General features: G+C 35.8%; 1 protein-coding gene and 1 long non-coding RNA gene across 4 annotated transcripts in view; one reads left to right on the top strand and one right to left on the bottom strand.

Moving 5' to 3' along the window:
- LOC109731362 (uncharacterized) overlaps nucleotides 1–15,612 on the bottom strand; it is a 69,529-nt gene extending 53,917 nt beyond the window's left edge. Inside the window, exon 1 of the long non-coding RNA XR_012922464.1 lies at nucleotides 15,529–15,612. This is a non-coding gene — a long non-coding RNA (uncharacterized LOC109731362). The remainder of the gene's footprint in view (nucleotides 1–15,528) is intronic.
- FNDC3A (fibronectin type III domain containing 3A) overlaps nucleotides 1–26,687 on the top strand; it is a 153,821-nt gene that overhangs the window by 72,701 nt on the left and 54,433 nt on the right. For 2 of the 3 annotated variants that reach the window (XM_076009457.1, XM_076009458.1), the window contains 2 exons: nucleotides 8,875–8,951; nucleotides 22,100–22,337. In XM_076009457.1, coding sequence (XP_075865572.1) covers nucleotides 8,875–8,951; nucleotides 22,100–22,337 — 315 coding nt within the window. Of the gene's footprint in view, nucleotides 1–3,976; nucleotides 5,050–8,874; nucleotides 8,952–22,099; nucleotides 22,338–26,687 lie in introns of those variants that run through there. The other variant, XM_076009456.1, reaches the window with a different exon arrangement.

Here is a 26,687-nt window from a genome sequence, read left to right as displayed (position 1 = left end):
TCTGCTATCAAAACATTAGTACATTTGACTTTATTACAATTAAGAACTTCTAAACATTATCATAAAATATATTAAAAACAAGTCATAAACTAGAAAAAGGATCTTTGCAACCAATTTAACCATAAAAACCCAGTAGAAAAATGGATGAAAAACATGTACTAGGTAATAAAAAATAAGACCAAAGTGATATTGGCAAAAATTTTAAATCTAAATACCAAATAATGCTGAAAATGTGAATCAGTGGAAGCTCTCATACATGGCTGGCTGGTAGGAATGTAAATTAATATACTCAGGAAGCTCAGCATTTCCTCTCCTTGGTATATACCTTAAAGAAATTTTGCACATGTGGGCCAAAAGATGTATAGAAATACTTTTATAGCAATGATATTCTGTTCCATGCTCCTATCTAAAACATTAGATTTTCTTCTCTATCTACTTTCACTCCTTTGGTGATGTCATCTGACTCATGGATTTAAAGCCTATTTACCAAAAACTCTAGAATTTATATCTAGACTAGGTGTTTCCTTGAATTCCAGAATAGTAAAACTAACTGCCTGCTACATGAGGTCTCCCTTCGAATGCCTAATAGACATTACAAATATAACATATCCAAATCTGAATATTTGATTGTCCCCAAATATGCTTCATCCACTTTGGTGCTATTATAATTGGTACTTCTGTGAACATTCTAAATCATATCCTTTGGTCAGTGATATATGTAAGCATTTCCATTGCCCATATACTTAGAAATGGAATTACTGGATCATAGAATGTACATATTTTCAACTTGAATAGATACTGCCAGTTTTGCAAAGTGGTTGTACCATATTCCTACCAACAGTGTGTATGAGTCAGATGAATTCTTTTAAAATACGATTAAGATCATGTTTTAAAATCCAGCAGTGGCTCCCCATTTCACTCTAAGTAAAAGCCAAACAGTGACCTACAAGGCCCAAGAGGAGCTAACTCATTTCCCTCTTAATCACTCTAATGTCACTCCTTTTCTCCCCTTCACTCATGCTGCTCTGGTGACACTAGTGTCCTTGTTATGTCTTTAACATACTAGTCGTCGTCCACATTAAGGCCTTTGCACTGATTACTCTCACTGTGTAAAATGTTCTTCCCTCAGATATCCACATGGCTCACTCCCATACTTCTTTCAAGTCTTTACTCAAATGTCACCTTCTCAATGAAACCTAAACTGATTTCAATTGTAATCCTCAAATATCCCCCCCACAACCAGCCTATCTCAGTACTCACAATCCTCTTTTTTCCTCTTATTTTATAGCACTTATCACCTTTAAACATACTTTGTGATTTACTTGAATACGATGTACTTATTTATCATGCTATTATATTCTTCCCCCAATGTAAACTCTACAAGAGATGGGATATTTATCCATTTTCACTTATTGATATATCCCAAGTGCCCAGAACGGTATCTGGTACATTGTCGTCAATATGTCTGTTGAGTGAATGACAAATGAATGATAGCAAAAACACAAAGCAAAACAAAACAACAATAACAGCGGCAAAAAAACTGGAAAGAGCCCAAGAATTAGTGACAGAATAACAAATTAGTTATTTACATGAAAGAATAAATGAAAGTGAGGAAGCTACAATTATATGAAACTATATGATAAATCTTAGAAATAATATTGCATAATACAAGTTACTGAAGACTATTACAAAATTTTAATAAAACTTAAAAGCAAGCAAATAAACATTATTTAGGAATATATGTGATTTGTTTTTAGAAAACTATTTTTAAAATAAACTCGAAATTCAGAGTAGAGGAGATATGAGTGGTGCAAAGTGATGGATTGGATGGGGAGGGAGTATATGGACGCAACAGTGTTGGTGTGGTCTGTTTTTTGGCTTGGATGGTGAGTTTGAAGTAGTCACTTTAATATTTTTAATGACTTGCATTATTCTTTCGTGTGCATCAAATATTGCCATAATAATAATTTTATTAAAAACTTAAAAGTGAGTGTAACAGAAAATAGAGTCTGTTAATGTTAAATTTGAGAAGGTTGGCTGAGAAAAGAGTGGAAGCTGGATGGTGTCACAGGGCAGACAAAAAGTGTTATGTATATAGGAGATGAATGGTATGTGTGGTTTATGTTTGAAACCTTACATGTTTATGAGCACAGAAGGAACAGTTCAGAGAGGGTGAACAGAAGGAGAAGGTGAAAATATGGGACAGGACAGAAATAACCAATGAAACCAAGACCTAGTGGAGGATCGGATCAAGAGTATAAAAGGAAAGATACCTTTGATCTGGGGAAGCAGGCAATGCTTCTTCTACAAATAGAGGAAAGAGGTGAGAAAGTTTGTAACTAACATAGAAAGAGCTCAGTTTCCTGTTGAAAAATAAGGTTGAAGTCAGGTTGGCTGGGGAGAGCTCTTAAAGAGTGAGGATCTCTAATAATCACTCTGGAAAACAGGGTAGGTTATTAACCAGGGGTAGATTCATGAAGGGATTCCTGAGCAGTGCTGACAGGTGAGTTAAGGTTGGAGATACTGAATTTATAAGCATGCCGGTCTGAGTGTACCTTTGATTTCTACAGTTCAGGTCTAAGAGAAGAGAAGACAATTATCTAATTGATTAAAATTGGATATTTTCAGGGGAAGAAAAGTAAAAGGAAGATGGATGGGAAAGGAAATCAGTGAAGGCCGCATTGGATCAAGAGAAAAGGGACATCAGGATAAGGGACAGCAAATGTTGTAGAAGAAAGAGAACTGGAGAGATGAAAGGTAGATATTGTGGCCAGGGACTAAAACATCGACGTTTAAGATTTCAAAGATCAGAGAGTGGGGTTCTAAGTAGTAAGTTCCAGCATGTATCTTTGAACATGGGTTACTAAAAACAGAATGAAAGAAAAGAGTTCAAGAAATTTTAAGCCTCAGTTCAGGACATTAAAGTTGTGCTGAGGGACAAGAGTTGAGTTATAGAAGAAAACTGAATACAGTGCCTAAGTTCTCAATAAATATGGACTGAGGGTGACAGCAGTGAGAAGGGTAGAGGGTGGTACACACGTATGCCATGACTTCAAAGAAAAAGTTTAGCATGAAACAGGAACAACAGTGTAATGGGAAGAAGCCTTTGAGTATCCAGAGATACCAAGACAGCTTCAGGAGAGAATGGGAAGTCTCTGCTTCCAGGGAGCTGCTGGGAAAAGTGTGCTAGGGGATAGCCAGGTGTCCTTTAAAGGCAGCACAGGACAGGTGCTCTCTAAAGAGGTTGAGGATATAGGGGAATGTATTTATAACAGGAGGGAAAAAACGTTCTAGTGAGCACAATGCAAATGATTGAGAAGAAGATCATCAGTTACAGTCAAGAAATGGAAACAGCTGTGTTGCAAATGTGAGCCAAAATATGAAGGTGAGCTGCAGAAGCTTGCGCTTTGTTCAGAGGCACAGTGAGATTTACGGGGAGGCTGGGTCTAGCATTTGTGAGCAGGTTCTGTTGAGACCAGGAGATTCTTTGCTCTTCAATCTTGTTCTTCAGAGCAGCCCTGTCTTTTAATAGGAATTTAGAAGCTAACAGTTACCCTTCCCCACTTGTAAGAATAGTTCCTTGTTGTCTTACTTTCTCTAGGGTATATTTTGAGACCAATTGCTCTAGGTTATTCCTTGCTAGTAATAGTTCTTTTCCACCTGTTGGGGGCCTTTGAACTTTTGAAAGAAAATACAGCCTTATCATTAAATAATCCTGCTTTTGCCTCACTATGTGGTATTGGCAAGTTACCTAAGTATTCTCTTCAGTTTCCTTACCTGTAAATGATGCCTGCTTTAGTTGTGAGGATTGAGTTAACACAAGTAAAACCCTGAATGATGCCTGGCACATACTCTACACTATATAATTATTTCTGAAAACATATGGTGATCATACTTTTACTTATAATAACATGCATTGAGTAACATCAACCTGTGTACTTGTTACTTTAAATTTATCTGCGGTTGATTAACCTTTTTACAGGAAGAAACTGAAACCAAAGAGCAGTAAATTGCCTTGCTAATAAATACTGAAGCTGTTATTAAAACATATCTTTTGATACCAAAATTTATTTTCTTTCCACTGTGCAACTTGTTACAAATTACATTCACTACCATTACCTGTATATTTGTGTTAGCTGTTAATAAATTTCCTCCGAACTTACCACCATAAAGTAATGAAAGATCTCCAAAAGTTCTTAACAGTCTTATGTTGTAAGTGGACATCTTTAGTCTCCTTTCTGGCCTCTATTTGTTTTTGGATAGAGAGGTCTGAACCCAAACCTGAGCCTGTCTTTACAGGTTTATGACTATAAGTGAGAATGCTGTCCACGAAGCACCTGTATTAATGTCCAGGTTAAATCTTAAAAAAAAAAAAATCAGAATAAAATAGCAACAATTCAAGCAGTAGCCTGTATTAATGTGAGAGGCAAATACCAGGCTGAAACACAAATCTCACCTTTAAGGAACATGCCTATCAAGACTGTGTGTATTGTGGGCATTCCTTAAGGATTGAGTATGGATAGTGGATTAAGTTATAACGTGACATTTTGGACTGAATATTTTAAAATAATGTTATATTTATTCCACTCTTTCTAAATGAAAATCAGCAGTGCGCTGGATGAATAAAATATTAAATTATTAGATAGTGTGGTGTTACTGGAGGAAAGTGAACACAAAGAGAATCGTTTTACATCAAGTATATATTTTGTAGGGTATACTTTGATAAGATTTGGGATTGGTTCATAAGGAAGTCTGCAAGATGGTCAAATTCAGGGCAGCAGTAATAGAAATCATTTAATCGTTTTTTTCCTATGGCAGAAACGCAGCAAGCAGGAACACTGCTTTTTTTCCCCCTTTCCCCGGTTCACTGCAGGTCACGTGATAATCACGTGACTCGGTCAAAGGATCTTTTCCTCTTACAGCTTTCCAAAAAAAAAGAAAGAAAGAAAGAAAGAAACCGTTCTCCAATTAAAGCTGTTAACGTGTACTACGCTGTTTCCTTGTTGGATTTTCTTGTTCACTGCTGCTACTGTAAAAACAAAATGAGTGGTAAGATTTGCTGGTTGTTGTTTTTTTACATTCTGTTTTTATTTGAAAACATAGAAGGCAGTGTATTAGTCTAAAGTCATGCCGTGTGTCTTTTTAAATAGATACCAAATATAATCGCTATAAATATATTTTAAATTATTGCCATGTAGTTATAAAAAGATTAGACTTCATGTAGAGTTAGGCTGATTTTGTATTCTACAGAATGTTCCATTTTAGGACCTTTATTTTACTAGGTTTTTCTTTTTAAAGCTAAAATCCGAAAATTGGCATCAGATTATTTGGAAGCCATTGTGAAAGCTTGCTTATAAAGAGAATGTGTAGCACGTCAGCAGCACGTTGCATTTTCAGAATTAAAACTTTTGGATAAATTTGCAGTTTTGTTTTTTGTTTTAAAGTATTAAATATGAATGTATATTAACATGGAAAAATGAAGAAGATTTTAACTTTCACTAGATGAAATATCTTTAAATCATTGGCGCTTTTTAAGGAACTGGGGTGGGGAGCTTCTGAAATTTCTTAAGACAGTTGGTTAGAATTATTTCCTCTTCTGCAGGTTTTTGGAATAGGAAATATGCCCTTAAAAAATAATGAATAGCTCTATGATTTGGGGTGGATTTTGCTCAAATCATGTGGATTATGAAGGAGCTACTAGGTGTTGTTCAGATGCTCACACAGTTGTTCAGATATTGCTTTTCTTGTGCCAGGTATGCATTTATTGGTACAACCTGTAAAAGATTTTCCTTGGGGCAAAATCTCTCTCACTGCATACAAATTTAAGTCAAGTTTGTAGCCAATCTGTTAGTAATTCCTCAATTAAAAGGTATTGTTGGAACTAAGTAGGTAAGCATACACTTTCATCATTAAGTAGGCAAGGCTTTAGGGTTTTGCTACTGTAGACACAGGAATAGCAACAGAAATGATGCTGTAAACATTGTAGTTCTAAACATCAATACTTGTATTTACTGTGTTTATACAATAAATAGGGGTTTATGTCTTAGTGTTGAATGTTACTTCACACCAATATGTTATGTATTAAATATGGTACCAATGAATTGTCTTTAAAAAAAATAATAATCTAACAATGTACCATTTCCACCTCGGGATAAAAAAATTTACTTGCTAGAGTGAAATGATTAATTCACAGGGAAATAAGTTATTGATGAGTATTATTCCTAGACTACAGCTAGTAATATATTCACTGCTGGTTTATCTTAGGTTACGTTTGGGTTTTTTTGTTTTCAGTATCACACTTAAATATAATTAAAGGATAAAGTAGAATTTTGTATTAGCAAATTATAAACTATTTAGCAGCTATTAAAGTATAGTATGATTTGAACTGTAACTACATAGTGTTTATAGTTTCATATTTCTCATAAAAGAAGGGTAACCTAAAACAGTTTTGTAGTTTTACAAATTTAAATGTAATCAGCAATAACTTAGTGCTCTGTTGGCAAAACAAAAACACCTGTTCTTATGACTTGATATAAAGGTTAAATTTGACAACATGTGAAAGGACCCACAGTCCCCAAGACATATGGTGAAAGTGCAATAAATGTTAATTTCCTTTATAAAGATTACAAATATGATTTTCCGTGAATTCTCTTTCTGGTTCTCAGCTAAATTTTGCATGTTATGAATAATACATAAGCCAGCTCTAAGTATTTAAAAGGCTAGTTTACTGTAGTTTATACAAATTGTCTAATGGAAGTAAGCCAGCATTACTTTAAAACTTTTCCCATTTCTCTTGAGTTGAGAATATTAAAGTTAAAAGGTGAGTTTTCAATAAAGCCTTTCTGCAGCTCACCAGTTTTATTTAGTAAATTAATAGGTAATGTTTGCTTAAACTTAGGAAAATTTTGTTCTTTCTTTCTCTCATGTTTTTCAGGGATATAAAGACAACAAAGGCCTTAATTTTCCTTAGAGGTATTAGAACATAGTTTTTAAGCCTAATATTACATCATTTGCCAATAACGCGTAGTATTTTAATATTCACTAAAAATGTAGGGATATATCCTTGAAATGAAACTACCTTGTTTTGAATCCCAGTTCTACCACCACTTGGGCAAGCTTAACTTCTCTGTGCCTCCATTTCCACATCTAGAAAATGGAGATGTTGATGATGATACTTACCTGAATGATTATGATGAGAAATATATATATAAAAGGCCTGGTACATAGTAAGTTAGTATTAGCTATGTGTAATTAAGATAATATTCTGAACAACTTCGTGTATTTGCTGGGCTTGTTTTGTATGAGAAGAATATTTAGTTGAAAAGTTATATTTATAGCCAGATATTATATAGTGTAATTCAGTAGTCTGCACACACACATTCACTCCTTACTTTCTCTCAATCCTACTCACTTCTCTTCCTCCCCTCATCATTCCTCTCCTCCTCCCCTCCTTCCCATTCCTACCCCTTTCCTCTTTACTTTCTCCTCTTCACCCTCCCCCCTCTTCACTCACCTCCTGTCTCTTCCCCATCCTCCTCCTTTCCCCCTTCCTCTCTTTCCGCTCCCTGCCTTTTCTTAATACTAGTTAGTATTTCCCCTCCTGCACCCCATTCTCTTCCCTAGGTCTCTCATCTCCCCCATCCTCCCCCCATCACCACTCTGTGGTTCTGTCCTCACCCCTCACCTTCCCTAGAAAGGGCAGAGTGGCTATAATCGTTTTGTTGTGACCTTCATGCTTTTCATTCTGGTTTTCTGAAGTATGCATAATGTTACCAGTGAAAGTTGTTTGTTTTCTGCCCTACAATTAAGCTTTTCCTCCTTCATTTCTTTTATAACTGAGAGCCATTATGTAATGGTAGATTGTAATTCTGCATATAAAAGAGATCCTTCCCAATTGCATTCTTCATCAGACTACTGTACTTTATTTCCCTAGAAATAAGTAATTTCTTTGAAAAGATTTCATTTCAACTTATTAAAAACTTGTGGGTGTGAGGCAACACTGCAGTCTGAAGTTACAGGAAGAAAGGATCTGAAGTGAGGAGTTACATAAAGCAAATTAAGATTTTAGTTCCTAGAAAGAATCACATCTTCAAAAGTGCTTATTTTATTCACTTCGAAAGGTTAAAAGAGAAGGTAAACTAGAGATAATATTTTTACAAGTTATCTGGAAAGCATAACACTATAAAAGTGAAAGGAAGTATAGAATTAGAGAAACTGAATTTTCATTTTTAGAACTTTTCAGCGTAAGAAACCAAAAAATTTTTCCTTGGACAAATATATATGCGTGGCATTTCACTTTGTTCTTAAGCCCCCACAGACATGACTCACCCGTCATTACACAAGAATCTTTTAACCCTAAAAAACAAGTTCCAAATTCTAACTATTCTTCCTCTTTCTGCTTTTCCTCTTGCCTTTATTTCTTTCCTGTTACTTTTGAAAATTTTGCCTTTTGTAGTTTTTGTTGATTTTGTGTGCAAAGTTTAGTTTGATTTTCCTCTGGGTCAATGTTTCTACACTTGCACAATCATAAGAGTCACCTGGGATATTTGCAAAGTAAATATAATGATTCAAGACCCCATTGTAACCATACCAAATAAGAATCTCTCAGCTTGTAAAAAGCTCCCCCTTCCCCACGTGACTACTGTTACCAGGAAAGTTTAAGAAACACCACTATAGGTAAAGTGTAATCAATACACTTTACAAGATAAACTTTTATAACAAGTGAATCATCTGAATATCTTTTCAAGGTAATAATAATCACTGTTGGCTTGAGTGTTTACTTTAGATGAAGCATTCAAAGTAAATTTAAATTGTTTTCAACTTCAACTCAATAAGCAATCATGGATTAATACAAAATTTCTGTGATCCATTCAGGTCCTGCTCAGGTTCCAATGATGTCCCCAAATGGTTCTGTGCCTCCTATTTATGTGCCTCCTGGATACGCCCCACAGGTATGTTTTTATGTTTTTTCTTTTTATATTTATATGGGGGTTTTCCCCTTTTTTTTTTGAGACAGAGTCTCGCTTTGTTGCCCAGGCTAGATAGAGCGAGTGCCATGGTGTCAGCCTAGCTCACAGCAACCTCAAATCCCTGGGCTCAAGCAATCCTGCTACCTCAGCCTCCTGAGTAGCTGGGACTACAGGCATGTGCCACTATGCTTGACTAATTTTTTGTATATATATTTTTAGTTGGTCAATTAATTTCTTTCTATTTATAGTAGAGACGGGGTCTCGCTCTTGCTCAGGCTGGTCTCAAACTCCTGAGCTCAAGTAATCCTCCCACTTCAGCCTCCCAGAGTGCTAGGATTACAGGCATGAGCCACCATGCCTGGCCTCTTTTTATATTTATATGATAGGTATAATGGTATTCTCTTTAACTTTGGTTCTGATGAAAAATGCTATTTAAATGCTGAGGCTTACCCAGTATGGTATATCTTTGATAAGTCTGTTTATTTCAAGTATCTTAATACATTTGGAAAGAAGGAATAAATTATATTGGCAGCACTCATTTGGCCATGTCGTTGGGTATTGAATTAAAAAAGGATTCACACTCTACAGTTTTATCTCCCTGAATATGTGACTAATGTAAACAATATCCTAAGTTATAAAGGTGCCCGCACTGACTTTTTAATTAACCATTTGCTTAAAAGTAACCCAGTACAATGCTTCTAAGTTTATTTATACAATGGCTCTCAGACACTGAGAATAATTCTATGGCATATTGTAGTAAAGAGAATAGAATTTAGACCTGCAGCCCTAAGGGCTGACGGATCAATATCACTGTACAACTGTAACCCTTTCTGCGCTGTGGTTGGGAAGTCAGACTTCCCAACCACAGTAAGCTCTGACTTCCCAACCACAGTAAGAGTAAGGTATAGCTAACTTATGTACACAGGCAAATTGAATTAAATTGTAAGGTCTGCACGTGTTTAATATCTTCCACTACTGAGATAATCTATGTAGTCTGCACTTACTGCCTTAAATCCCTTTAGGGAAATAATTCATTTTCTCTTCCTAGCACTGAATTTACTCTTGAAGTTTTGTTCAAGCCCTCGCTTTCTTCCTTTCTGATTATGTCAGAATATTGGTGGGATATTATGGTGGATTCTCTGCCAACTTTATGAAGCATACTACCATATGAATGACAGCAAAAGAAGAATGTGCTGGGAGGGGGAGAATGGAATGAGATTTAGAATCAGAAAACCTGGATCCCTATCTTATTTCAAACCCTTGCTGACTGATGGCCTTGGACAAATTAATTTCCTAAGTCTCAGTACTCTCACTGTAAGATGAGATGATATCACATGAGATACCATATTTGAAAATACCTTCTAAGCTTTACAGAAGAATAGTCTCTGCTTACTGTGTCTACTTTTGTTTGATATACTGACTCCTTAATGTAGTCTGCATTCTGCCTATATTAACCTACTAAAAACTGCTCTGCTATGTACCAAGTCCAGAGGCCTTTTTTCCAGCTTGATCCTCTTTGACTGCTAAAAATTTGACACCACTGATAATGATTTACTGCAGTTTTCTTTGACTTAATGCTGCCCTGATTTTTTTCTTCTATTGTTCCTTCTCAGAACTTTCTTCACTTACATAAAGACAGCTCTCTAACTTAGTTCAATTCAACAAACATTTATTGAGTGGCACCATGCACCAAGCTCTATATTACGAGGTACTGACATAAAGGTGATTAAGCCAAGTTCTTTCAATGCAATTATAGTTTATTCTGTTGTTCTCTCAGCTTATAATCTTTCTTTTTATTTTTACTGCAAACTCCTACCCTTCTAATTTCACTCCATTATTAGCTTCTAAAATCAATTTTCCCAGAGCCTTTCCAGGTGCCTCTCCTTTTGGGCTTTCATGGCATACTATATATCCCTCTTTTAATGAATTTATTACAGTTTGTTAATTCTCTTTCTTGAGAAGATTATGAATTCTTACAGTTCCTCTATTCAACAGTATTCCACAAATACGTATTGAGTGCTCATATATGTCAGGCACTCATGAGTGCTTGGAATATATATCCATGAATAAAATACATAAAGACTCCAGTCCCTCCGTAGTTTACATTCTTGTTGGGAGAAGCAAACAAAAAGCATAATAAATGAATAAATTACATAGTGTGGTAGGTGGTGAGTGAATGGAAAAAGAAGAAAGAAAAAAGAGCTGGTTACATTTTAAAATAGAGTGGTCAGAATAGGCTTCACTGGAAAGGTGACTTTTGAGCCAAATCTTAAAGGACAGGTAGAGTTACCTGTGCATTTATCTGAGGAAAGGATTCTGGGAACAGAAACAGCCAGTGCAAATGGCCTAAGATGACAGCATGCCAGGGAACAGCAAGGAGGCCAGTATGTCAGAATAACAGGGAATGACGTCAGAAAAGTAAGGAGTCTAAATCATATAGAACTCTTATTCATCTTTGTGTCTTCTATGCTGAGTAAAGTGACAGTGCCTATCATATAGTAGGGGCTCAGTAAACATTTATAAATCAATCAAATCATCCAAGTTGAGCTTCTATATCTTTAGCCAAGAGCCACTACAATAACCTTCTTATGGAACTTTTTTGATCAGAAAGAGCCTTTAGTTGGCTTGTCCACTCAATGAAGTCTAGATTTCCTGATATTTAAGGCCTACACAGTCTGTTCTACCTTGTCTTTGCACCATTCTCTTAAATACTTCCAATCATATATCCATTTTTGCAGCCAAACATGACTCCTCACAAACTCACTTGGTGTTTTCCGTTCTCCATGGTTTTGTTAAGGCCGTTGTTTAGGGAATGTTACTCATTTTTCCATTTCTGCCTTTTGAAATTCTGTCTGTTCTTGAGGGCCTTGATCAAGTTATTGTACCACTTCTTGGTTATAAGACATACCACCTAATATTATAATTGTATGTACAGTCAGCCCATTTCTATCTGTGGATTCTGCATTTGTGGGTTTAACCAACTACAGATCAAATATTTGGAAAAAAAATCTCTGTTGAACATGTACAGACATTTCTTTTCTTATTATTCCTTAAACAATACAACTATTTCCCCAGCATTTACATTGTATTCAGTATTATAAGTAATCTAAAGATGATTTAAAATATACTAAAGGATGTTTGTAGGTTATATGCAAATACTACACTATTTTATATCAGGGACTTGAGATTTCAAGGATTTTAATATCCATGGGAGATCTTAGAACCATTCCCCCATTTATACCAAGGGACATCTGTGGATACATCTTTACTCCTATAGGATTTTAGGTTCCTCCAGGATAGGAGCTGCCTCTTAATTATTTTTATGTTCTTATGGTAACTCAAATTTAGTAGGTGTCCCATAAATAGTTGTCACATAAAGTAACGAACTTTAAAAATAACCTGGCTGGAAGGATTGTGTAAGGCTAGGGGGCTATACTATTATCAGTCTTAAAATCAAGATTATCTCTAGGAAATGTTATCATTTTCAAGCATACCAGGTAATCCAAAGGAAAAAATCTATCTCTTTTTTTTTTTTTTTAAGACAGAGTCTCACTCTGCTGCCCAAGCTAGAGTGCTGTGGCATCAGCCTAGCTCATAGCAACCTCAAACTCCTGGGCTCAAGCAATCCTTCTGCCTCAGCCTCCCCAGTAGCTGGGACTACAGGCATGCACCACCATGTCTGGCTAATTTTTTTTTCTATATATCTTTAGTTGGCCAATTAATTTCTTTCTATTTTTTAGTAGAGATGGGATCTTGCTCTTGCTCAGGCTGGCCTCGAACTCCTGACCTTGAGGGATCTGCCCTTCTGTCCTTCTTGGCCTCCCAGAGTGCTAGGATTACAGGCATGAGCCACCTCGCCCAGCCTATCTCATTATTTTTGAAATAATTTAAGTACCCAGCATATAAGATTATATTCTTGCATTTTCACATCACTATTGAAACATCCCCATTCCTTGACATACACAGTTCCTGATGTTAGAAAACACTTATAAGAGACAGGTTGTAGGTACAACTAAGTACTCAGTGATGGTTCAAAACTTGACACATAAGCAAATATAATGTTAGCAAAAGCTGGGAGTTCAAGTATGAAAACACATCCATAGTTATAATGTACAGGTCTCAACAGGAACCAAGTAGCACACACATGAATAGCTATCATATAGAGTCTCCTTTTAGACTTTCATATGCTGATCTCCCCTCGTGGCAACATCTTTTATCACCTCCATATCTTCCTTCTGGGTATCTGTCATTTAAGGACAGTGGTACAGAGAGGTCAAATAATGTTTTTGCTGTATCACCCTATTTCTAGTAATTCAGTACATACTAATAGGATTCTGCAATTTATGCATCCTAAAAAGTTTGGTCAGCCAAACAAGGACTGCAGAAATTAAAATCCAGTGTTGAGCTTGCTTAGATCCTTCCATCACTGAGGAAATAGCAATGCTGCCTAAGAGCATGTTGGGACAGAAAAGTGAAAGGTCCAAAAGATAGACTTCAATTTAAGCTAAAGGTTTAGTGAAAGTACTTATAGGAGAAACACATGAAGAAAACATGATTTACGCAGGATATATCAACCTTCAAATTTGTGATGTTTGTACCAATTTTTTTGTCCTTATTAAGTTTAGAAACACTTCAAATGTGAACTCATCATTATTTTATGTGTATTTTTTAACTTTATTTTTCAGAGCAACATTAGATAGCCAGGGCATCAGACATTGAGTAACTTTGGGAGTAATTGGTTCTATTTTTCTCATTTGACATTTCTAAAGCACATACCAGCTACCTGTTGTATTATACTTCCTTTACATTCTTATTCAAGAATTCTACAATGTTATTTATTTTGTAATCTTTGTACCTTATTGCTCTGATACTTTAGCATTATACTCAATAGTAATGAGAACCTAGATTATGTTATTCTGTTGACCTTAAGTTTTGAAGAAAAAGTTAATATTACAGAGGTATTAAATGCCCCTGTCACCAGAAGGGTAGAGTTCCTAAGGACAGTTTTTCCCCTTTCCATTTGTGAACAACAGCTCTTAAATGGGAAAAATAAACTTAATTTTTCAGTTATACCCACAACTTTAGTTATTGATCAGACTTTAGTTATTCATCAGAAAAATGAATCATCTTTTTTAAAGTCATTTTTAAAAAAAACAACACATTAACCATGATACTATATGATGCTGTCCAGTATGGTAAGGAGACCTAAAGCTAATTAAAATGATATGCAGAAAGTAAAATGAAATTATTCACCAGAATCTTAACTATAAATGAATATTAATTTTGCAAATAAAATATGAAAAATATACTCAGTGATAAAGAACAAATATAGTGGTGTATTTTTACCTATTGTTCTGATCATGATTATGTAGAAAACTTGGAAAATTTAGAAAAGGGTAGGGAAAAAATTGCATTGAGTGATACAACCAGAGATACTCTCTGTAAATATTTAGTATATTTCCCTTTAGACTTTTTCTATAAAACTATAAACATTATTAAATATATACAGTGTTGATACTTAATATGATTATTTCCCTGGTCCATTAAATATATTTCAAAAATATATTAGTTACATATATTTAAAGTTTTAGCGGCTATATAATCTGTAATGTCAATATATCTCAATTTGTTTAATTATTCCCATTTTGTGATTATTTAGGCTCCTTCCAGTTTTTCTTTTGCAATTATAAAGATACAGATAATATCTTCACAAATCATAGTTTTGTTTCTTATTTCCTTAGGATAAGTTTTTGGATATGGAATTATTAATTCAAAGGGTCTGAATGTTTTTTAGGCTCTGGATACATACTTTAAGTTTTTTCCCAGTGATGTTCACATCAATCACATTCCCACTAACTATACGTGACAGTTAGCTGCACCTTCCCTAACACTGATTATTAGAATACCCATTAGTTTTCACTTTCTTTTAAACATCTTTTCTTCTTTATGGTAGAGTTTCTCACATGTATACAAAAGTAGAATAAGTAGTATAATTAAGCACCTTGTACTCATAACCAGGCTTCAACAATTATCAACATGGGGTTGCTCATTTTTTTAATCATACTAACACATTTTTAAATTACTGGAATATTTGTAGACCCATTCCTAAATATCATTTCACCTATATTTAATACTTTTTTCCTACTTAACCAGCAACTTCAGCTGTTACATACCGGGTAAGCTTATACTTCAAAATAGAAAAAAGCCTCAGAAAAGGCAAACTGTTTGAAAGGATGATACATAGTCCATACACCAAGATTACATACTTTACTCATAGATAAGCTTTGTTGCCGTTTCTGGGGCCTCGTCCTTATTTTAGAAAGGGAAGATTTTGAGAAACTGACATACTGCATAGAGGCAGAAATATATGCCAACTGAACTAAGGTAACAAATGGGGAAACAAAACAAAAAACTGTAAACTTTAAACACAAAGCAAATGGTGACAGGAGTAGAAGGAACTTAATTCACTGGCAAATAGTACTAATTTATAGTCCCTAAGAGCATTGCACTGCAGGACAGAATAACACTTGATATTTTAGTGATGAAGTTAATTACTTACCAAGAAAAGTTTATAAACTGCCTGAATGGGAGTCCTAAAAGAAAACATCAAGTTTTTCTGCCTTCTGTCATGGCTCCCCTAACTGTTTTTTATGGAATGTCTGTTGTTATGGTGATGAGAGAGTACATAATGGGGAGGGGTTTGTAGATCTCATAATGTAGGGAAAGGGCCTATATCAACTTCAGGAAAAGTTTCAGTTTACTCCTTTGAGCTGTGCTTGCTATTTCACTTTGGCTGTATGTCAGCATGCAGCAGTAAGGTCAGTACTTTTTACAAAGATTCTGCAAACCAGTTTGATCTGTCTTCTCTTCTGTCTCTCCTAGGGAGAATAGCCAAAGGGTATGGGCAAGGGGGTGTGGGAGACTGGAAAGTAGGAGGACCTAGAGGTTTAGATGAGGACAAAGAGGTATAGTGAGACCTGGAGAGAAAGGAAACTATGGTCTCTTACTGACCTATGTATGTGTTTGGAGATACATGAGATAAATGTTTGTTGAATAAATGGTTAGAAATAGCCATATTATTGGTTAAGAGCTTAAAGTCAGAGTAGTTCTGGGTTCAGGGTGAGACCATAACAGTAGGCTGCTAAAAGTGGAGGGGAAGTAAAGGTTGTAGGAATTGAGGAAATCACAGAACCCTAATAGCTTGGTGGTGTTTACAGGGGAGAAGGTAATGTAGCATTCTAGTAGAACTAATAGAATACATATATTTCTTATCATAGTATTCATTCAGCAAACACTTTTAGAGGATCTGCCTGTGTGCTAGGTACTATTCCAGGTCCTGGGGAAAAAACAGTAAGCAAATCAGATTTATCATAAAACTTATATTCTGGTGAGGAAGACACATACACAATGTAAAATGTCAGATGGTCTATACAACTCCTTTCTCTACAGCCCTTCTCAATTATGTCTGTGTTCAGTAAAGGAAAGAAAGCAGGTCGTTGCCTAATTAAAAATTAGCTGGCATCTGTAGTTAAGTGGTCAGACTATGCTGATAGCCCCATTTAATTATGTTTTATTGTCTTATCTATGTTTTAATTTTTTTAATGTAGATTAATTTGAATATTTTATCTTTTCCTTTTTACAACTTTTTGATTTTATTTTAATCATCACCATCAGTGTACTCTGTGAAATTTGACATCTACATGGTTGGCCATTTCACAGCAGCTAGGTCTCTGGAAACTTAACAGATAGTTTTGAGGTCTTTGAGGTCTCTGGCCTCCCTCCGAAGTTACTGACTGCTTAGATCAATGGTCCCCAACTTTTTTGGCACCAGGTACCAGTTTCATGGAAGACAGTTTTTCCATGGACAGGGGTGGAGGGTGGATGATTCAAGTGTATTACATTAATTGTGCACTCAAACATCTTATTTGCAGCCATTTCTCAGCACTCGCATCACCACTTCAGCTTCGCCCCAGATCATCAGGCATTAGATTCTCATAAGGAGTGTGCAACCTAGATCCCCTGCATGTGCAGTTTACAGTAGGGTTCATGCTCCTATGAGAATCTAACGCTGCTGCTGATCTGCCAGGAGGCAGAGCTCTGGCAGTAATGTGAGCAAGGGGGAGTGGCTGTAAATGCAGATGAAGCTACGCCCCCTTGACTGCTGCTCACCTCCTGCTGTCTGCTCTGCAGCTCAGTTCCTAACAGGCCACAGACCGGTACTGGTCCACAGCCCAGGGGTTGGGGACCACAGGCTTAGATCATTACTTGAAGTGGTGGAGTTTTCCATGCTCTTTTGGTCTGGCTCTATTTTGCCTCTTCCATCTACACGTTGGATTTTTGGTGGGATTTTGTTGCTATTTTTTTTTACAGTAAAATACACATAAAATTACCATCTTAACCATTTTTAAGTGTACAATTCAGTGACATTAAGTACATTTATATTGTTGCACTACCATCACCCCCTTTCATCTATAGAACTCTTTATCTTGCTGAAAACTGAAGCTCTGAAGCTGTTACAATAACTCCTTATTGCCCCCCCAAGCTTATCTTTATATTTTAAATGTTCTTTCTCACCAGAACAGTGATTTTAATTTCATAAGTAATTTAGCCATTTCTTTTTTAACCAAATGAGATCTTACATGTGTTGTGAAACAAAAAAAGACACTAAAAGATCTACGAATTTGCCGGGCGCGGTGGCTCACGCCTGTAATCCTAGCACTTTGGGAGGCTGAGGCGGGCGGATTGCTCAAGGTCAGAAGTTCGAAACCAGCCTGAGCGAGACCCCGTCTCTACCAAAAATAGAAATAAATTAATTGACCAACTAAAAATATATATACAAAAAATTAGCCGGGCATGGTGGCTCATGCCTGTAGTCCCAGCTACTCGGGAGGCTGAGGCAGTAGGATCGCTGAGCCCCGGAGATTGAGGTTGCTGTGAGCCAGGCTGATGCCACGGCACTCACTCTAGCCTGGGCAACAAAGTGAGACTCTGTCTCAGAAAATAAAAAAAAAAATAAAAAAAAAAAAAAAAAGATCTACGAATTCTATGCCCATGAAAACATGGGTAAGAACATGGAATCTAAAGCCAAATCACCTGAGTTCAAATATTATCTCCTCCTCTTACTACCTGTGTGACCCCGGGCAAGTTATTTAACATCTCTGTGCCTCAGTTTCCCCATCTAAAAAATTGAGCTAGTAATAGTAACCCACTTAAAGCATTGTTATGAAGATTAAATAATGTACATCTCTTGAGAAACTTAAGTTATAGAGTAAGCGATATGCATCTAGAAAACAAACATTACAGTATTATAAATATCAAATAATAATATGTTTAGTAGAATAAACACAATAGAAATTCATAGGAGTGAGAGGTCACTGGGATTGTAGTGCCTACATATGGATTCATGGAGGAGCAATCGAAAGAAATTTTCCGCAGACTCCTAGCCCCACATCTCTACCAGCATCTGCAGTTACGTGCTCTGCCTTCTCATCCACACTCATAAACTACTTCCTTGTCTGTAATACAGACAAACTTTCCTGCTTCTGTCCAGACCCAGTGCCCCCACCGAAGTACAGTAACCCATCTCCTTTTGCCTGTTCAAGGACATTACTCTAACATTTTTCTTCTGTCTCTTCTACATCATTAGTTTCTTTTTCTCTGCTGGATCATTCTCATTAGTACATCAGCATGTTGTAATTGCTCTCACTAAAAATAACAAAACACTAACACAGTTTCTTGACTTCACTATTCTTACTAGCCACAACTATTTCTATATTCCCTTTTGCAGCAAAACTTTACAAAACTGTGCTAGTAACTCTGTTTCTTCTTACTTTCTCTCTTAAACCCATTACAATGAGGCTTTGACCCTATAATTACACTGAAACTGCTCTTATCAAGGTCACAGTAATGTCTGTATTTCTATATTTCTTAGTCTTCATCTTACTTGACCTGTCAGTAGCATTTGACTCAATTGGTGCTTCCTCCTTGATACAGTTCACCAGACTTTCAAATTACACTGTCTTAGTTTTCCTTCTGCCTTACTTAGTTGTCCTTTCCCAATCTTTCTGAAACCACAGACTAGTATATCTTAACAGTCTACTTGACATTTCCACTTAGATGTCTCATAAACCAAACTCACAAGTTCAAAACCTGAAATTCCAAATCTTTTCCACTCCAAAAAAAACTTGTTCTACCCCACAGCCTTCTCCATCACAGTTAATGGAACACCATCTTTCCATAACTTCTTTTTCTTACTTCCCACATGGAATCATTAGCTAATCTTATTGTTCTACCTTTAAGTATATGCAGAATTGTGAGTCACTTCTCACTACCTCTACTACTACCACCGTAGTCCAAGCCACCATCATCTCTTGCCTAGATTACTGCAATAACTATCTGAATGGTTTCCCTACTTTTGTCCTTGCCTTCCTCCATTCTATTCCTATCAAACAGGATAATCTTTTATTCTATGAAGTTGTCTGCTGTGTTGTAAAATGTTTAGCAGCGTCCTTGACCACTTTACCCACTAGATGCCAGTAGCACCTTCTGATATGACAACCAAAAATGTCACCAGACACTACCAAATGGCAATAATCACCCCTGGCTGTGAAACACTAGGTTATGTCACTCTTCTGCCCAAAACTCTGTGATGATTTCTCATTCCACTAAGAGTAAATACACAAGTCCATGTCCTTAATAGTAGTCTATATGGTGCTACCTGACCTAGCCACCCCATGCACCCTTCATTTCTTTAACTTGATCAGCTTCTACTGTTTCTCCTTCTTTATACTCATCCAGTCACACTGGCTTCCTTCCATTCATTGGGTATAGTCAGCCCCACTTCTACCTTAGGGACTTTGTTCTGTTTCCTCTGCTCAGAACAATCTTCCAGGTTTCATTGCATGATTAATTCCTTTACTTCCTTCAAGTTTCTGCTTAAATTTCACTTTGCGAATAAGGCCTACCCTTCTCACTCTATTTTATTCTGCAGCCTGTTCCCCTCCCACAATATTTCTCATCCTCCTCTCCTGCTCTGCTTTTTCTATGCTCACGCCTGTAATCCTAGCTCTTGGGAGGCCGAGGCGGGCGGATTGCTCAAGGTCAGGAGTTCAAAACCAGCCTGAGCAAGAGCGAGACCCCGTCTCTACTATAAATAGAAAGAAATTAATTGGCCAACTGATATATATATAAAAAATTAGCCGGGCATGGTGGCGCATGCCTGTAGTCCCAGCTACTCGGGAGGCTGAGGCAGAAGGATCGCTCGAGCCCAGGAGTTTGAGGTTGCTGTGAGCTAGGCTGACGCCACGGCACTCACTGTAGCCTGGACAACAAACCGAGACTCTGTCTCAAAAATAATAATAATAATAATAATAATTTACTTTTGTTGGGTTTTCCTGTCCCTGTTAGTATCTGTTCGCCCCCAAATATATCACTCTGAGATTCTTCCTCTCATAAGTTATCAATTTCTTTGTTTTGTTCAAAAACAATTTTTTTTTAGTGAGTGGAGTATGTAAAGTTAGATCTAGATTTGAGAGGATAGATAGGATTATAGACTAAGAGGAAGCAAAATGAAGAAGAAAAATTGCATAAACAAAAGTACAAGATACTGAAAGGTAAAGGTCATTGTGAAGATGGGTTTTAGTATACCAGCCTGATCCAGTTAAGGGTTTAGGATTTGGTACAAAACAACAATATAACTAAAAAGGTAGTTTGAAACCAGGTTGGATAAATATAAGATATAATCCTATCAGAAGTAGGGCGTCTTTAAAGATTTGTGAATCAGAAAATAATAAAGGTAAAAGTGGTATTGTGACAGATACTGTGGTTTTGCTCACTCAGAATCCATTCCAAACTCTTTCTAATGTACCTTATTGTAAAGGGACATTAGGAGCTAAATAGCTATAAACCGCTCCCAGATTCCCTTCAACTAGGGTTCTAGATATGATTTAGTTTCCATCACTCTCATGCACTTGCCTGAGACTTAAATTCAGAACTGAATTAAATAGGGAGAAAAAGGGCTGAGGAATCTGTTTGGCAAGAAGGAAGGTTCTAGACCTAGCACATAAAAAATAGTTCATTTGGTCTTCTAGTCCTGTATTAGAAAAATCATATCATATTCCAATAATGAGAATACTTTAATAGTCTATTTAATATTTATAATTTAGGCTTATCTTTACCCAAAGTGTGTTTTCTAGTGTGTGTATATATATATACACACACACACATACACACATATACATACTTATTAAGCACATATGTGTTTATATACAAAATTTTCTATCCTTCAGCACTTCAAGTTGTAATCATTTTCTGTTTCCTAAGGAAAGGTATTATAAGCCATTTATTTGTTATACCTTGATAGTTAGCATTTAAGTCTAAAAGGGTAAGGGCCTTATTTTAGTGAAGGGATTCCTAATCTTGAGATAAAATCTTATAGTTTTTCAGGGTTTCTTGTGTATATTTGCAGCTCTAGTGAGGTTCAAAGGTAATAGATCTTAACATTTTTAATAATCTAGTCCCACAATGTGATTCCTATTTTTAAAATGTGTAATTTCTAAGCCCCAAAGCCACAGATATTTTTCTTAACTGGGAGTTAATATATTTGGCATTTTTCTCCCCTGAAATGATCACCTGTTAAAATTGTCCTGGTCATAGTCATAAGAATTTTTTATCTAAATTCTAACAAGATTTTTAGGAGTCTGAATCTAGGTTTTTGTTGTTGTTGTTTTTTTTTTCCTATTTGGTCTTTCCACAATTTGTTTCCCCTAACTCCAGTCATAATATAGAAAAGGAAATGAATTCCTGATCTTCTTATGTTTAAACCAAAATTATTACATCATTAAATGCACATAACACATAGGATAAATACCTACTATCATAGTTTGTTGTTTGAATTATTATTTAGCTAGTTTCCTTAGTGTTTTAAAATGTATATTGAATTGTATAGCAAAAACTACTTCATGTTATTTAATGCTAATTCATATATACCCAATGTATTTAATAAATTCTTTTCATGGTAACCTCTAAAATTTTTTAATTAACTTCTAATGGTATAAAAATTCTTCCTCTAACATTTCAAAAATTGCTTCTATCCTATGGAAAAAACTTTTAATCTCATGTTCATTTTGTAGGTTATTGAAGACAATGGTGTTCGAAGAGTAGTTGTGGTTCCCCAGGCACCAGAGTTTCACCCTGGCGGTCACACGGTCATCCACCGTTCTCCACACCCTCCCCTGCCTGGTTTCATTCCTGTCCCAACCATGATGCCCCCTCCACCACGTCATATGTACTCACCAGTCACTGGAGCTGGAGATATGGCAACACAGTATATGCCACAGTATCAGTCTTCACAAGTATATGGAGATGTAGGTAAGACATCTAAAAATACTCATATTTTATTGAGTTGGATATTCTTTGCTTAGAGATAATAGATTCTATCATCATACCACATAAAAGACAACAAATGGTAATGATACCACAGTCAGTTTTCTGCTACCCAAGCACTGTGTCAGGTGCTTCATCCTCATGATCACTTTTCAAGGTAGGTGAGTAAACAAAAAATCAAAGAGGGAAAGTAACTTATATCATGCAGCAGTATTTAGTGAGGCCACATTCAAACAAGAGGTTTTTTTCTCTTTCCTGTAGTCCAGGCTCTGAGGAAATTTTCAGCCAGTAGTAACCATGCCATTGTTAAATCCTGAAGGTTATGGTGTCACAACCCAAAGTTGCTAGTAATAGGTTCTGTGAGGGATTGGGAAAAAAACCCAAAGAAACAAAAAACAGAATAAGCCATAGCTCTGCCCTTACAGAGTTAATAAATTTGGGGGAAGAATAGATTACCATACTCACACAAAATAATCATCTTATTCTTTCACATGGCTTTAAACACTACCTACATAATGACAGCTCTCAAATTTATGTCTTTAGCCAAAATGTCCCCTCTGAGCCCCAGACTTATTTCTAACTACCTTCTTGATAACTCCACATAGATGTCTCATCCATCACAATAAGAACATTTCTGAAACAGAAATCTCAACTGTGGTTCCCCAGAACCTGCTTTTTTTTCTGTCTTCTTCCTCTCAGTAGGTGGTACCCTAGCCACTCAGTTTGCTCACATGAAAGCCAGACAGTCAAATTTGATTCCTCCTCTTTCAACCCCCACATCAATCAGTATCAGTTTTATTTTCGGAAGTTTCCTAGTTTTATCTATTACTCTCCACTGCTACTCAAATTCAGCTCACCGTCAGCTCTTGCCAGGACAACTTCAACAGCAGAACTTCCAGCTGTTTTTCTGCCTCCATTCTTGTCCCTATTAATACATTCTCAGCCACAGTAATTATTTTAAAATATTAATCAGACTGTTAAGATTTTGGTGGCTTCCCATTGCATTTAGAATAAAATCTTAAATCCTTCCCAGAGTTTCTCAAACATGTCACTGTTGATGTTTTGGGACAGATACGTCTTTATTGTGGAGGACAGAACTGCATTTAGGATGTTTAGCAGCATCCCTGGCCTCTACCCACTAGATGCCAGTAGCACACAAGTCCAACTCCTAACAACATCTAAAAATATCCAGACATTCCCAAATGACCCCTAGGAGCCAAAATTAGCCCCTTGCAAATCATTGCCCTGGTGAGCCCCTGCCCTGTGGCCTCTAACTGCCTTGTCCTACTGCTTTTCCCTATTCTTTCAGTTTTTTGAAACTCCTAGGCTCTTCCTTACCTCATTGTCTCTGTACATGGTATTCTCTCTGCCATGAATGTTCTTCCCCCTTTTCCATAGAAGATTTCCTTTATTCTTTAGACTTCAGCTTTCAAAGAGACCTTCCCTGACTTACTGTATCAATCTGTAGAACTGAACCATCTTTGTTTCTTTCACAGAACTTAACACAATTTCTTCTTTGTTGTTATTTGTATATCTATCTGCCTTATTAACTATAAACTCCCTAAGAACTGAATCTGTTTATTCTTCATTGTTTTTGTGGCACTTTTGTGCCTGTCAGTTATGCTTAGTAAATTTACAGAAGAAATAACCTGAAACACAAACTTAAATTATGTAGCACAGCCTGTAAATAGTGGCTATATAATTTATATCATATATATTTTTTAACTAATTTCTATTATTCAAGTAATGCAGATTGGTTAGGTCTGGGTGTGGCTTGACTGTCTTTCTAACAAGCTCCTAGGTGATGCTCATGCAATGGCTCAGCACACACTGTTTTGAGTAGCAAGAGTTATACTGCAAATTAGTTTCATCCTATTTTGTTTACTGCTAATTGTGACTTTAAAATGTGTTTGAGGAAACTGTAAGTAAAAACTAGATATTACAAATATTACTACTATTTTGTGTTGTTAAAACCCATTGTTCTTCAGTGAGGATATGCATAAGAATACATGGATGTGATTCACAATGATGTGAAGGGCACAAATCCATAAACTAGCTACCCAGTAGCAGAAGACAAGAATCATCTTGTATTTGAGATTATAAGCCAGAGAATCTACCACTGGATCCTAATACCTGCCAGTGCTGATTTTCTAACCAGTAGCTGCCTCCATGACCCCTTTTCCATGCACATATTATATGAATTCCCAGAGTGGGACCTGATGCAACATTTTACTGTTAGCAATACCATTGTGGAGCCTGAACCTTGCTAGACACTGTGTTCATATATGTATTCTCTTACTTAATCCTTAATAAAATTATGCAAAATACAGATGAGGAAACTGAAGCTCAGAAATGTTAAGTAATTTCTGCAAGGTCCTACGGCTAGTTGCTAAGGATTTTAACCCTCTCAGTTCTGTTTGATAAAAAATGTCCTGCTCTTTCTGCTACAACATATTCTTTATTTTAAGTGCTAATTGATTATAGTTGCTATCATTTTTATCTTTTTTATGGGGATATAATTCACATAACAACATTCATCATTTTAAACTGTACATTTTAGGGATTTTTAGTATAACAAAAGTGTACAATTTAATGGTTTTTAGTATATTCACTATATCTTAAATACTGTGTGCACTACCACTATCTAATTCTAGAACATTTCTGTTATCCCAAAAAAGAAACTCTGTCCTATTAATAGCCATTCCTAATCCTCGCTTCCTCTGCCCCCATACCGTAATCTACTTTCTGTCTCTATGGAATTTGCCTATTCTGGACATTTCAGATAAATGTTCATACAATATATGGCCTTTTGTGTCTAGGTTTTTTGGTTTTTTGGTTTTTTTTTTTTACTTAATGTAATATGTTCAGAGTTCATCTATGTTGTCACATGTAGCACTCTTCATTCCTTTTTGTGGCTGAATATTGTTGCATTCTGTGGATAACACCACATTTTGTTTATCTGTTTATTAGTTGATGGATTTTTTGGTTGCTTTAACTTTTTGTCAATAAATAATGCTGCTGTGAACATTTGTGTACAAGTTTTTATGTTAACATATATTTTCACTTCTTCTGGATATATACCTGCCAATGAAATTCAGGGTCATATGTTGATTCATGTTTAATTTACTAAGGAGCTCCCAAACTGTTGTCCACAGTGACTACACCATGCATTTCCACCAGCAATGTGTAAGGGTTCCAGTTTCTCCACATCTTTGCCAAAACTTGTCATTGTCTGTCTTTTGATGATAGCTGTCCTGAATGAATTTTGGTCTCACTGTGGTTTTGATTTGCTTTTCCCTAATGACTGCTGATGTTGAGCATCTTTCGATAAGTTTATTTGGCCATTTGTATATTTTCTTTAGAGAAGTGTCTATTCAGATACTTGACCCATTTTTAATTGGGTTCTTTGTCCCTTTTTTTGATGAGTTCTAAGAGTGTTTTATGTATTCTGGATACAAGCTTCTTATCAGCTGATATGATTTGCAGATATTTTCTCCTGTGTTATTTTTTTATTTTACTCATGGTATCCTTTGATGCAGGAAAGTTTTAATTTTGATGAAGTCCAGTTTAGTTTTTTTATTATTATTGGGTCTGTGATTCATTTGAGTTCATTTCTGTATATGGTGCAAGGTAGAGTTCCACATTCTTTTTCCTTTTACATGTAGATATCCAGATGCCTGTGTTTTTTACTCTTTAAGTTATTATACCTATCCTTATAATAATCACTTAAAGAATATTGTACTAGTTTTCTTAAAACACTGCTAAATTAAAACTATTTCCTTTACTGAGACTTTTAAAAAATATTTTTCTCATTACAGATTTTAAATTTAAATAAAAATAAACTTTGGGGACAAGCGAATTAATATTTATTGAGCTCATTGACTTTATTATATTGCTGTGCAACTTTTATGACAATGAATGTATTCTTCTAAATCACAACCTTGAGTATACAGTATCTGAAGATTTAATAGTTTATGTGTAAATTCTGTTATTATTAAACAATCCAACTCCTTTCTTTTTGCTAAGTCCTAAAACTCTTTTTTGCTGATGATTTGCTTTTTAGAGTCATAAGGGAATTTAGGCAGGCAGTAGTTTTCTTTTTACCTGTTTTATATATATAAATTGAAAGAGATGTGAAAAGTAATGGCTATAAAAGAATAAAAGAAAAAGAACTGTGGACAGTTTCGTTCAAGTCTCATTCCTCACCTACAGTAATCATCATATACCACCAAGTTGTTTCCACAGAGATTAATAGTTAGTTGGTGAAAGAAGGAGGAAATAAATATCTCTATAAATTTATTTGATATGTGTAATTATAATTAAGTCACAAAGCTT

Source organism: Microcebus murinus, chromosome 13 (genome assembly GCF_040939455.1).
Source record: "Microcebus murinus isolate Inina chromosome 13, M.murinus_Inina_mat1.0, whole genome shotgun sequence".
Taxonomy (NCBI): Eukaryota; Metazoa; Chordata; class Mammalia; order Primates; family Cheirogaleidae; genus Microcebus; species Microcebus murinus.
This window is presented reverse-complemented; position numbering and strand designations above follow the sequence as displayed.